Source organism: Triticum urartu, unplaced genomic scaffold (genome assembly GCF_003073215.2).
Source record: "Triticum urartu cultivar G1812 unplaced genomic scaffold, Tu2.1 TuUngrouped_contig_626, whole genome shotgun sequence".
NCBI classification, from domain to species: Eukaryota; Viridiplantae; Streptophyta; class Magnoliopsida; order Poales; family Poaceae; genus Triticum; species Triticum urartu.
This window is the reverse complement of record NW_024117006.1, coordinates 74426-86727: the sequence shown is the minus strand read 5'-3', so window position 1 is coordinate 86727 and position 12302 is coordinate 74426. Positions and strand designations below refer to the sequence as shown.

General features: G+C 47.0%; 1 protein-coding gene across 1 annotated transcript; it reads left to right on the top strand.

Moving 5' to 3' along the window:
* Positions 1–589: 589 nt before the first annotated feature.
* LOC125530353 (chalcone synthase 2-like) lies at positions 590–6562 on the top strand. Its single transcript, XM_048694757.1, has 2 exons — positions 590–764; positions 5314–6562. The coding sequence occupies exons 1-2, from the start codon at positions 590–592 to the stop codon at positions 6312–6314; spliced, it is 1176 nt and encodes a 391-aa protein (XP_048550714.1). The 3' UTR covers positions 6315–6562.
* Positions 6563–12302: the final 5740 nt, after the last annotated feature.

Below are 12302 nucleotides of genomic sequence, written 5' to 3'. Positions count from 1 at the left end.
GAAAACTCAAACCACACAAACTTTGACCGAAGAAAAATATTTACATCCAGAATGCCAAACATATATCATTTGATTCATTATAAAAAGTTGTTTCATATTATATATTTGATATTGTCGATATAAATAATTTTACCTATAAATTTGATCAAAGTTTGCAAAGTTTGAGTTTTCAAAAAATCTATATGTATTATATTATAAAACACACACACACACACACAGAGAGAGAGAGAGAGAGAGAGTAGTATGTATACACGTATTTAGATGCAAATGACCACCCCTCCGGCTGGTCTTCGTGGGTGATTGTTCATTCTTTTTTTACAAAGATACAAATATATCTAGCATAAGGGCCAGCAAGCCATCACCTGCTTTCCTTCCTTAATAAACGAGTATACATTACCCACCCTAGACCAGGGAATAAATTAAGCTCAAATACAAGGAGTCCTAACTACTCCAATTTATACAAGTACCTCCAATCCAGCAGACACCACGATAACACAAGCACATCCCGAGATACACGTAGCTCGGGCCACTGCCGTGAGCTAGGTAACGCACAGAGAGACCGACGGATCCATCTATGGCCGCCGCGACGATGACGGTGGAGGAGGTGAGGGAGGCGCAGCGCGCGATTGGACCGGCGACGGTGCTGGCCATCGGCACGGCGACGCCACCCAACTGCGTGTACCAGGCAGACTATCCGGACTACTACTTCAGGGTCACAAAGAGCGAGCACCTGGTCGGCCTCAAGGCCAAGTTCAAGAGGATGTGTAAGTATCGACAATAACAACATCCTCTCTGCTCCCTGCATTCATATACACACACAGTGGAGGAGCCAGAAAAATCGGATAAAGGGGGCCGAGTATTATTAAACCTTGTTGGGACCGGCCAGTCCATCAAAAAACATCATTTTAGTGAAAATAATACTAATCACTAGTATTACTATTGAGGTAATATCACCGGAAGTCATAGAACTTGCGCTCAATGTTCAGTTTGGTGCTAGAACTTTAAAAATACGGATTTGTGGTCATCTAACTTGACATCGCGTGCAAATACGGTCACAGAATACGCATGCGGACATATTAGGGTGTATGGGCCTACTTGTCGGTGAGTGAGGGCCTTTGGCCAACTGATTTTTGCACAAAACAACCTTACTATTTTTTATTTGCGGGAAAGACCAATCACTGTACAACAGCATATTGATACGAAAATTAACGGAAAGGACCGACCTCTGTACAGCATATAGGTACGATAATTAACTAAAATATCAGCGAGGCGGGACTCGAACACACGACACAAATTAAGGACACAAGATCCTCAAAAAAAATTGAGGACACGAGCCACTCTAGCCAACCAACCAATCCTTGACGTTCATATTTCAAGTATGGATAACAAACTAAGATGTATTGAACGTGGAGCCTAATGACATTTAATTTTTCGTACCTATGAGCAGTGGGTCCTACCTGTCATTGCACATTGAAAATTAACAGGAAAAAGTGTGGCCCCCAGCTCTCGAACAAACAACCAAAGAGTGGCATACAGGACATTCTAGCCGCTACAACCTACACATATTACACATCTACGGTGAATAACTAGTCTTAATGTACTAGAAATATGTAAATACTACGTAAACAATAATTACAATAATAAAAATAACGTCTAAATATGTGTTATAAATATTGTACATACAAACTATATAACCTACTTTTAAATTTGTTCATGTATTTTAAAAATATTCATATATTTAATTTATGAATTATAAATTTTGTATCCTTTCAAATAAATATTTCCAAAATTAAAATTACAAATATCATTTTAACTTTGCAAACATTTCAATAATTGTACTCGCATTTGTAGAGTTCAACTTTTGCGTAACTTAAAATGTAAACATTGATATGAATATTCAATCATGCATAATATTGAAATTATATAATTTTTCGAATATAAGTCATGAGTAAAGTTTATACACAAGTGAATAATTTCGAAAATTTAGTAAATGTTTGAACTCATCATTTTGCATGATTTAAATATAAGCCTCGAGTGTGTTATTTTTCTTGGATTCATTAAACATATTTATTTAATAAAAAATTCAATGTCAGTTTAACTAAATATTTTTTATATAAATATGCATGTGTATATTTAAATGTTTTTATTTACTAATAATGATCGCTTGTATGTATAATATTCTTGGAACATAAATTTGTTAATTATGTTTTACAAATATCTTTAAAAAAATTGCAAGTGCAAAATGGGCCGCAGTATCCGCAGAAATAAGCCGGCAATGGCAACCCCCTTCCGAAAGACTCTGTTTTACAGCTATGTCAAACCGTCTTGATGTGCAATTAGCTAATTAGTATCACTTCCATTGTTTTACTGCTCCACTTGTAAGTACTATGTTGATGGCATTATATTTTATCTTAATGTGTCAACCTACCGAATATGACTTCTGGTCCTGCTTAACAGAATCAACTGTAGCAGTACGTGCCTCTACATATTTTAGGTTAAAAAAAAGGACCGGTAAAATAGCTTAAATGGGCTGCATATGTACACCAATTCCTCATAGATGCGGAAAAAAAAATGTCATTTAAGTTCCACGTTCAATAAATCTAAGTTTGCTATCCATACATGAGATGCGAACGTGAAGGGTGGGTTGGCTGGAGTGGCTTGTGTCGTAAACATTGACCGCAGGTTAAGTATCTGCTCACCCATTTTTTGTGTTAATTTTTGTACCTATATGCAGCACAACAGTCAGCTTTTTCCACAAATAAAAAAAATGTGAGGATGTTTTGTGCAAAAGTTAGTCAGACGAGCAACATCACTCATTGACAGATGGGGTCATACACCATGATACGTCCGCATGCGTATTTTGTGACCATGTTTGCATGGGATGTCAAGTTAGGTGATTAAAAATCCGTATTTTTAAAGTTCTAGCACCAAACTGAACATTGAGTGCAAGTTCTATGACTTCCGATAATATTACCTCATTACTATTCATACTAGGCCTAAATAAAAGATGTTAGGGGGGACCAAGGCCCTGGCTGGCACCCCTGTCTCCGCCGCATATACATGCATTGTCCACCGTATATGCGAACTGGGTTCGTAGCCGGTGGGTGATCCAGGGAACTAGTTGTGATTTTGTTACCTATAAAAGCATCTTCAATAGATGATGTATATGCAAAAATAACTAATTTATACATTTATGAGGCTCAAAAACACATATTCAATGCATTTTTTATTTCTTTTTTGGCCTTCAAAAAATGTAAAATACAACACATCGCGATGTAAATTTACATCACCAACCGATGTAAATCCAGATGCAAAACGGCCAGCCACGCACCAACCCGACAGCTACCATGAAAGTTCCCAACTGCCCGATCCCCATTCCGCCGCCCGCCGCTGCCGACCGACTCCGGCCAGCTCGGGCACCCCCCCCCCCCCCCCCCCCCCCCCCCCCCCCCCCCCCCCCCCCCCCCCCCCCCCCCCCCCCCCCCCCCCCCCCGCCCCCCCCCCCCCCCCCCCCCCCCCGCCGCCGCCAGCTCCGATGCCTCCCCTACCCATTCCAGTTCACCGCCGACCATCCCCACCGCCCGAATCCGGCCATCTGCCGTGCTGTGAGTAGAGCAGGCTCACAACTGCTCGAGGGGGCGTCGAGGAGTGTCGTTGCTGCTTGAGGCTGGTCGCCATGGCGCCATGGCCCGAGCTCGGCTCACAGGGCTCTATTGCCGCTCGGATTTGCCGCTGGTCGTGGCTGACGGCGACGTTCTGCAACCCGCGCTCCCAGATGGAGGTCGGCCGGGCTGCCGCTGTTGTGGCCCGGCCCCGCCAGCTCCAGCGCCTCCATGTGCCTCTGTCGCGCGCGCGGCCGCCAGCCGTTTTACATCTTCAAATTTACAACATCTGTTGGAGTTGGATTTTATATCACCAAATATACATTATCTGTTGGAGTTGCCTCTTTTTTGAAAATGTAACATGCATTTTTTGATGATGTAAATTTTACATCTCCTAGTTATACATCTCCAGATTTGCATCATCTATTGGATATGCTCTAATGTTCTCTATACTGCTATGATTGATTATGATTAGATCAAAAGTTTCTCCCGCAAAAAAAGCAGCCTATGTACTTTTGTGGAAACTTATATACACATACAACATATGCAATGCGAGACTTGAAATAACATTTATAAACTTTATTGTTGTTGTTGTTGTTGTTGTTGTTGTTGTTTTACAAGTATTTTTGTAAACTTAACACAACCAAAAAGTTTAAAAGATCAATGGCCTTTTTTGTTTAGAATAGAAATCCCTTAATTTATGTTTCGACATTCACTATCGAGTGGACGTCCGTGCCCCGTTCCTCTTTCCTGTGAACAGCACAAAGAGGTGAATCTTGGGCGTCTTCGTCTTCCTCCCACGCTCACCGACAAGCCATGGTTTTCCTCTCCCTCCGCTGGTCGCTCCGCTGGCGGGAGGGTGGGGGAACCCCGCATCTCTGCCTAGGTAGGGTTTTGCTGGCGGCGCTTTGGAGGAGGAGGTGCTACCGGAGCGAAGTGTGGTGTCACAGGTCCTTCACCTCTGTGTCGTCGTCCTCTGGGGCGTCGTCGCAGTCCTGGCGACTTTTGGTGCTCGGGGCTCTTCTTCGAGCTTTCGTTCCCTGCAGGTGGTCGGTGAGGCGATGCTGTCGTCTGCACGCGCTGGGGATCTGGTTCTCCGACCCTGTCTTCATTTTGCCGTCGCCTCCTCCAGCGGTGCTGCAGGATAGTGGGTTGGTGTGTAGGAGGTACACGCGCCAGTTCTTCCTCTCTCTTGCTCGCCGGCGAGGGAGACGATGTCTGGGCTTCGGTATTTCTTCGTCTCAGTGCTTCTTCACCGTGCGGGCATGCCATACCCGAGGTTGATGACTTCCCATCTGCGACAAGACCGACCGCTGAGTCCAAGGTATCGTCGGTTCCGTGAGGGAGCGGGGGTGCGGGTGCAGCGGCGCATCCTCAACCCGCGTCGGAGTGTGCAGTGTGGCGGGCCTCCAGAGACATGTTTGTAATTTTCATCTTTTCTAGGGAGCACTGTAACACTGAAGCCTGCTAATAGATCTGGGGTGTTTTCCACAAAAGAAGTCACACCAATAAGTTGTTGAAAAAAAATCTAAGAACATTACCCCTTCCGAAATTTGAACTAAAACCATGACACTTATTTTGGATCCAAAGGGGTACTAAATATGAATTAGTGTAAGATCTACTTTATGCATGCCCAGAAAATTTTGACAAAAAGAACGAGCATTTGCCTTTCTGTTATGAATTGTAGACATTATTCTGTTTGCATATGCAGGTGACAAGTCACACATCCGGAAGAGATACATGCACCTGACGGAGGAGATGCTTGAGGAGAACCCCAGCATGTGCACGTTCATGGCGCCGTCGTTGAGCGCACGTCGGGCCATCGCTGTCCCCCTGGTCCCAAAGCTCGGAAAGGAGGCCGCGGAGAAGGCGATCAGGGAATGGGGGCAGCCTCTGTCCAGCATCACCCACCTCATCTTCTGCAGCACCTCCGGAGTGGACTTGCCAGGCGCCGACTTCCACCTGACAAAGATGCTCGGCCTGCGTCCGTCAGCGAAGCGTTTCATGATGTACCAGCAGGGCTGCTTCACCGGCGGCATGGTGCTCCGTCTGGCCAAGGACCTGGCCGAGAACAACCGCGGAGCACGCGTGCTGGTGGTCTGCTCGGAGAACACGGTCATGACTTTCCATGGCCCCGACGAGTCCCACCTCGACTCGCTGGTAGGCCAGGTGCTCTTCGGCGATGGCGCGGCGGCCGTGATCATCGGGGCGGACCCCGACGGGTCCACGGAGCGGCCGCTGTTCCAGCTTGTATCGGCCAGCCAGACCATCCTGCCGGAATCGGAGGGAGCCATTGGCGGGCAGCTACTGGAGGCGGGCCTCACCTTCCACCTCCGCAAGAATGTTCCCATACTCATCTCCAAGAACATCGAGCGCGCGCTGGAGGAGGCCTTCAAGCCACTGGGCATCCACGACTGGAACTCCATCTTCTGGGTGACGCACCCCGGCGGGCCGGCCATCCTCAGCATGATCGAGGCTAAAGTCAAGCTTAACAAGGAGCGGATGCGCGCCACCCGGCACGTCCTGTCCGAGTACGGCAACATGTCCAGCGCGTGTCTGTTCTTCATCCTGGACGAGATGCGCAGACGCTCCTCCGAGGACGGACACGCCACCACCGGCGAGGGCATGGACTGGGGTGTCCTATTCGGCTTCGGCCCCGGCCTCACCGTCGAGACCATCGTCCTCCACAGTGTCCCCATCGCCTCCCCGTGAGGCCAGTAAGGCCTCTACGTTTTCCCCTTACCCGTCAATCAATCAAGACATCTGTTCCGTTGCTGAGGGTGTTCATGATTGCCCGACGCTATTTGTTCTCAAACCTCTCTGTTGCTCACGGTTATGGCTGTGGTTTAGTTTCTGAGACGTACTCAGTTTCAAAACTGTTGGCTGCTGGCCCCTGATGTGGCCTTTGTTTTTAGTTTCTGCTTTTTTTATTTCAAAAAAACTGAACTATGTATCCTGTCTCGGGACCGTTTCTGTGGCCTCATGTGATTCAATTTTATTCCGAGAAGAACACTACTATGGCAATTTAACACACTTACAATCAAAATTGCTCACATATGAATGCCATTATGGCTAGCTTTATTAATTAAGGATAGTTACATTGACCACAAGGATTTGCATGATAAGATCACAGAGTTCATCGACCTAAATAAAATAATGTTTTACTAGCTCATTGTTGAGGCAAGACGATCTATGGAACCAGCAAGGCCCCTTGTGGTCCGGCTGTGGGATCAACGCACACAAAGAGCAGAATCAACAGCTCACACGGTATGCTCTGCACTTCGGTTTATCAGATATTTAGTAGCCAACTACTTAGTTTTAAAGTTCAAGCTGCTGAAAATTTCTCGGGAGAACTTTTTTTGTTTGAAAAAAAAATCTTGGGAGGACATACTCGATGATAATATGTTTGTCCAAATGTTTTAGGGATCTTCAAGGCTCAAATTTTGCATTGGTGGGCCATATGGTCTTGTCGAACAGGTCCGAGAGCGGGCGGATGCAACAATTAGGCTATTCTCACTGGTTTTGAACCACCAAGTCGCTTTAATAGTTCTAATGGAGCAGCTCTACAGGTGAACAATAAGCCTATCTAGTGCAGTGATGCTATTTTTACATTTGAACATACTTACGTAATTTTCAGTGGAGCAACTTGCCAACTCCATTGTTTGCAATTTTTAGTTGGTGGCTTACCAAGCTGACTGCTTGGTTTGCCAACTCTATTGTGATGTAACATGTATAACCAACTCATCGAATGGTGTAACACAAGTAAGAGCATCTCCAATAGCCGCGCTGAAAAATCAGCGTTTTTTGCGCGCGCTACTGGTCCGGGCGCTCCAGCGGAGGTGCAAAAATCGCGCGCGCGGAATATCTAGTTCAGCGCGCGGGCCGAAACGCCATCGCGCGTCGCTTATTTGCTGTGTCTGCTCCCACGCGCTGGACTCTCGAGCGCTCGCTCGTAACTCCACCCACCCCATCCATCCGCGGCGCCGCCCTGCGACCGTTCCGACGTTTCCCCGGCCTATCCCCGCGCTGCGGCGGCTTCCTCCGCCTCCCTCTAGTCACTGCCGCCCCTCGCGCGCGGCGGTTCTCCGACGAACAGCGTGCGGCCGCTCGCTACCGCTCGGCGCCCACAAGGTGTTCGACAAAACGCCCGCAAAGTATGTATTGCTCAAACTTCATGAATTTGGTGCATGTTGATTGTAGTTTTTATAGCCTAGTATTCAACACTGTAGATGATTTCATCGTATGATTCTTCCGAAGAAGAATTTGATATGGAAGAGGAGGAGGATCTTGCAATGATCCTAGCAATGCACATCAATAAAAAACCGAAGTATGGTGGTTCGGCTATGGGTCGGCAGAAAATTTGGAGGGATAGGATCGATGCCACAACAGATTGATCGGGCATTATTTTGTGGAGAATCCCACATACCCGGAGTCTTACTTTCGTCGCCGGTTTAGAATGAGCACCGAGTTGTTCAGGCGCATTGCAGAGAAACTAGTGAGCCATGACCGGTTTTTTCGGCAAAGGAGGAATGCCGCCGGAGAGCTCGGGCATAGCACCTTTCAGAAGGTGACAGCCGCTTTGCGTATGTTGGCATACGGTATCCCGACTGATCTAGTTGATGATCACTTGGCTATGGGTGAGAGCCAAGCTATCATGTGTGTCAAGCGCTTCGCAGTCGAAATTGTCCAAGTGTTTGGCCAGGAGTATTTGAGATCTCCCAATGCTGAAGACGCTGCAAGGCTATTGGAAATGAACAAAGCTCGTGGCTTCCTAGGTATGCTTGGCTCAATAGATTGCATGCATTGGAGTTGGAAGAATTGTCCAAAGGCATGACATGGTCAATTCCACGGCCAAAAAAAGGGTTCCACTATAATCCTTGAAGCGGTGGCCGATCAAGAGACTTGGATTTGGCATGCATTCTTTGGAATGCATGGATCTTTGAATGACATCAATGTTGTCAACCAGTCACCACTTATGAATAAGATTGCAAATGGTGATTTGCCACCGGTGCAGTTTGTAGCAAATGGTCGTACATACAACTATGGCTATTATCTTGCGGATGTCATCTACTCAAAGTGGCAAACATTTGTGAAGCCGTTGAAAAAACCGGAAGGTAAGAAAAATCTTGATTTCCACAATGCTCAAGCGGCGGCTAGAAAAGATGTGGAGAGAGCTTTTGGGATTTTGCAGGCCCAATTTGCTATTGTGAGAGGACCGGCTAGATTTTGGGATCAAAAAATGCTTTGGTACATCATGCACGCTTGTGTGATCATGCACAACATGATCATCGAGAATGAGCATGACCAAGATGTAGACTACTCTCAGTATGAGCTCCTGGGGCATCCCATGCGAGTACGACGGAGGGCTGAAAGGGTGACCTGTTTTGTTGCCTCATATCATGCCATTCGACGTCCCGAAGTGCATGATGATCTTCAGAAGAATCTCATCGAGGAGTGATGGGCATGGAATGGACGACAAAGAGCATCATGATTTGTGCGTTTGATATTGTATTGTTGAACTATTTGTTGTGTTATTGCACTATTTGTTGTATTGAACGATAAACTGTTTGTTTGAGTTGTAATAACGAAATTGAACTATTTATTGTTGATTTATTTTGTTTGTGTTTGATTTTTTACTTGTGTTTGGAATGCATATATTGTTTGTGCGAGAATCGCGCGCGCTGTATTTTTGCGCGCTGCTGGAGTCAGCACTACCCGCCACGCCAAACCAGGCGATGGGCGCGCGTCAAAGTAGTTTTTAGCGCGCGGCGCATTCGGCGGCTGTTGGAGATGCTCTAATAGGTTAGTCCCAAAAATAATATAAAAGAGCATATTAAAGCCCATTAAACATCCAAAATAGATAATATAATAGCATGGCATAATCGAAAATTATAGATACGTTGGAGACGTATCAAGCATCCCCAAACTTAATTCCTGCTCGTCCTCGAGTAGATAAATGATAAAAACGGAATTTTTAATGTGGAATGCTACCTAGCATAATTTTCAATGTAATTTTCTTTATTATAGCATGAATATTCAGATCCGAAAGATTCAAGACAAAAGTTCATATTGACATAAAAATAATAATACTTCAAGCATACTAACAAAGCAATTATGTCTTCTCAAAATAACATGGCCAAAGAAAGTTATCCCTACAAAATCATATAGTCTGGCTATGCTCTATCTTCACCACACAAAGTATTTAAATCATGCACAACCCCGATGACAAGCCAAGCAATTGTTCCATACTTGAATATTCTCAAACTTTTTTAATTTTCACGCAATATATGAACGCGGGCTATGGACATAGCACTATAGGTGAAATAGAATGATGGTTGTGGAAAATTGATAGTAACATCATGGCCATAAGAGACTTGAGTTGCAATAGCATCATCTGGTACTCTTTGCACACGCGACCACCCAATGGTGCCACCCGGTCCTCTGTAGGAGAATTATTTTTCTGGTTCTTCTGTCGTTTTTTGTTAGACAGGCCTAGTATTGTTTTCCCCCTCGTTTCCACTTGTTCATTTGGTCATCCTGATATTTTCCCTCTCCAATTAATACAAGATGGCAAGCATTTGGATGCGTGTTGGAGGAAACAATTTATGTACATTGTGTTCCTTGATTGATGATTATCATCTTTTATAGCAGCACCATGGGCACAATGTATCCCCTATTCCCCTGTAGTTCGTTCACTGATTAATGAAACAAAATAGAAAGCCATTTGATCAGGTGGTGCTGCACATGGACGAACAATGCAACTAAGAACGATGCAAAAGGGTAAATTCATCGAGGATCGATTTTGATCAGCACAAGTGATTGTTTTTGCATGCCTCTGCTCAGAGAAACATCAACCGATTAACAAGCCAACACACATACCTCCTCCTCCTATCTGCTTTCTGAAGGCCTGGTTACATAGATTGCTAGTACAGATTGGACGTGATCCAGACCTCCGTAGGGGATTCAGATCCTCTGACTTAGGAAGAGAAGTCAGGGGAAGCTACAGTAGCCTGACTTCTCTTCTCTAGATTTTCATAAGCTGCAATTTAACACAACGATTATGTCCACAGTAATCGGTGCATCTACAGTGATTCCTGGGCAGTGTCGGATCTCTAACTTGCCTTCCATATTTTACACAAAGAGGCCACTGTAGCTCCCTGACTTCCCTCTTGCATGTCAGAGGATCCCTCTCCCTCCGTAGGGCAGTCCATCAGCCGCGCGGACTCCGGCAGCACGCCAGGGAACACGCGCTCGAACGTCCTCGTCCTCGTCTTGAGGTCATAGGCCCTAGCGCCTGCCCAGTCACCCACCCGCTCGAGCATCTCGGGAGTGTACTGCCTCATCCAAGGCGCGGAGAAGTAGAGCATGCCAGGCCTCACGCCGGGGAAGCTCCTCGCCGGTAAAAATGCCGACCGGTTCAGCCCGAGGAACAGCGCATGCTCCTGCATCGACCCCCGCTCCCCGGCTCCTCCTCCGGTATCAGCGCCGCCGCTGCCGTCGTCGTCGTCCACCACGCGGAACGTGAACCAGATCCCGTCCGGGACCGCCGCGCGTGCGGGCTCCCACACCGCGCTGACCTGCCACAGCCCGCCACCCGGCGCGGCCACCAGGTGCCTGGTGAGCACGGCGTCGCGCGGGCAGTATAGCACCACTGCCTTCCTCGACGGCGTTCTGGCGCCGTCGAGGTCCCATCGCTCCACGCCCCCCTTGTAGGTCACGGCGTAGATCCTCCCATTGTGGTACGCGCACTCGGCGTAGATACTCCCGTTCCCGTTGTGCCGATCTTGGCCCCAGTACTGATTGGAAACTAGCACCCGCCATCTGGCATCTCCGGCCCTAGCGTAGGAGATCCACTCGCCGCCGTAGTGGACGACCGTGACGACGCAGTCGCCGACGCCGCCGCGGGACGGGTTGCCGGACAGCACCGCCTTCCGGTAGAAGAAGGTCGCCAGATGATGCGCGTCGTAGGTAACTTCTGGGTTGTGCTGGTATAGGGGTTTGAGACGGTAACGTGCGATTTTCCCCTGATCGTCGTAGTCGGCCTCTGTTAGGGCAAATAAGCCGCGGCGGCGAGCTCACCGCGTCGAGCTCACAGGGATGCAAGAGGGTTTATACTAGTTTGGCCCCTTCGATGAAGGTAAAAGCCTACGTCTAGTTGTGATGGAATTGATGGGGTTTCGATGACTAGGGAGCAAAACAAGCTTCGCCTAAGTCTCGAGTTGTTGTCTATCCTCCTAAACTGCCGCCGGGTCGTCCCCTTATATACACGGGTGACGCCCGTCGGTTCACAGAGTCCTAACACCGGTTCATATTCGTATCCGGGTTGGTCTCTCCTTATTCCTATCTTACAATACAAGTTTATATACAGATGTTGGTTTACGGCTACAAGTCTTAAACCGACTACGGGCCTCAGGCCCTCATCTATTTTCTTGGGCTTTAACACTCTTGAGTTACTGATGAAGTTAACCCGGCCCACATAGGCCAGTTTACGCCCAGTAGTAATATCCCCAACATTAGGCCCCAGATTGATTTGAACGGGTTCATGTCAATCCTTAGCAAAATCTTCATCTTCAACATCTTCTCGTAGTTGCTGAACCGCCATGATGTCATCCTCTCCAGTTGCTGTAAGCCGAGGTGACGTCATCTATCATAAAGAAAACATCCCTGATATCTCCTTGTTTAATAAACTCTCAACAACCG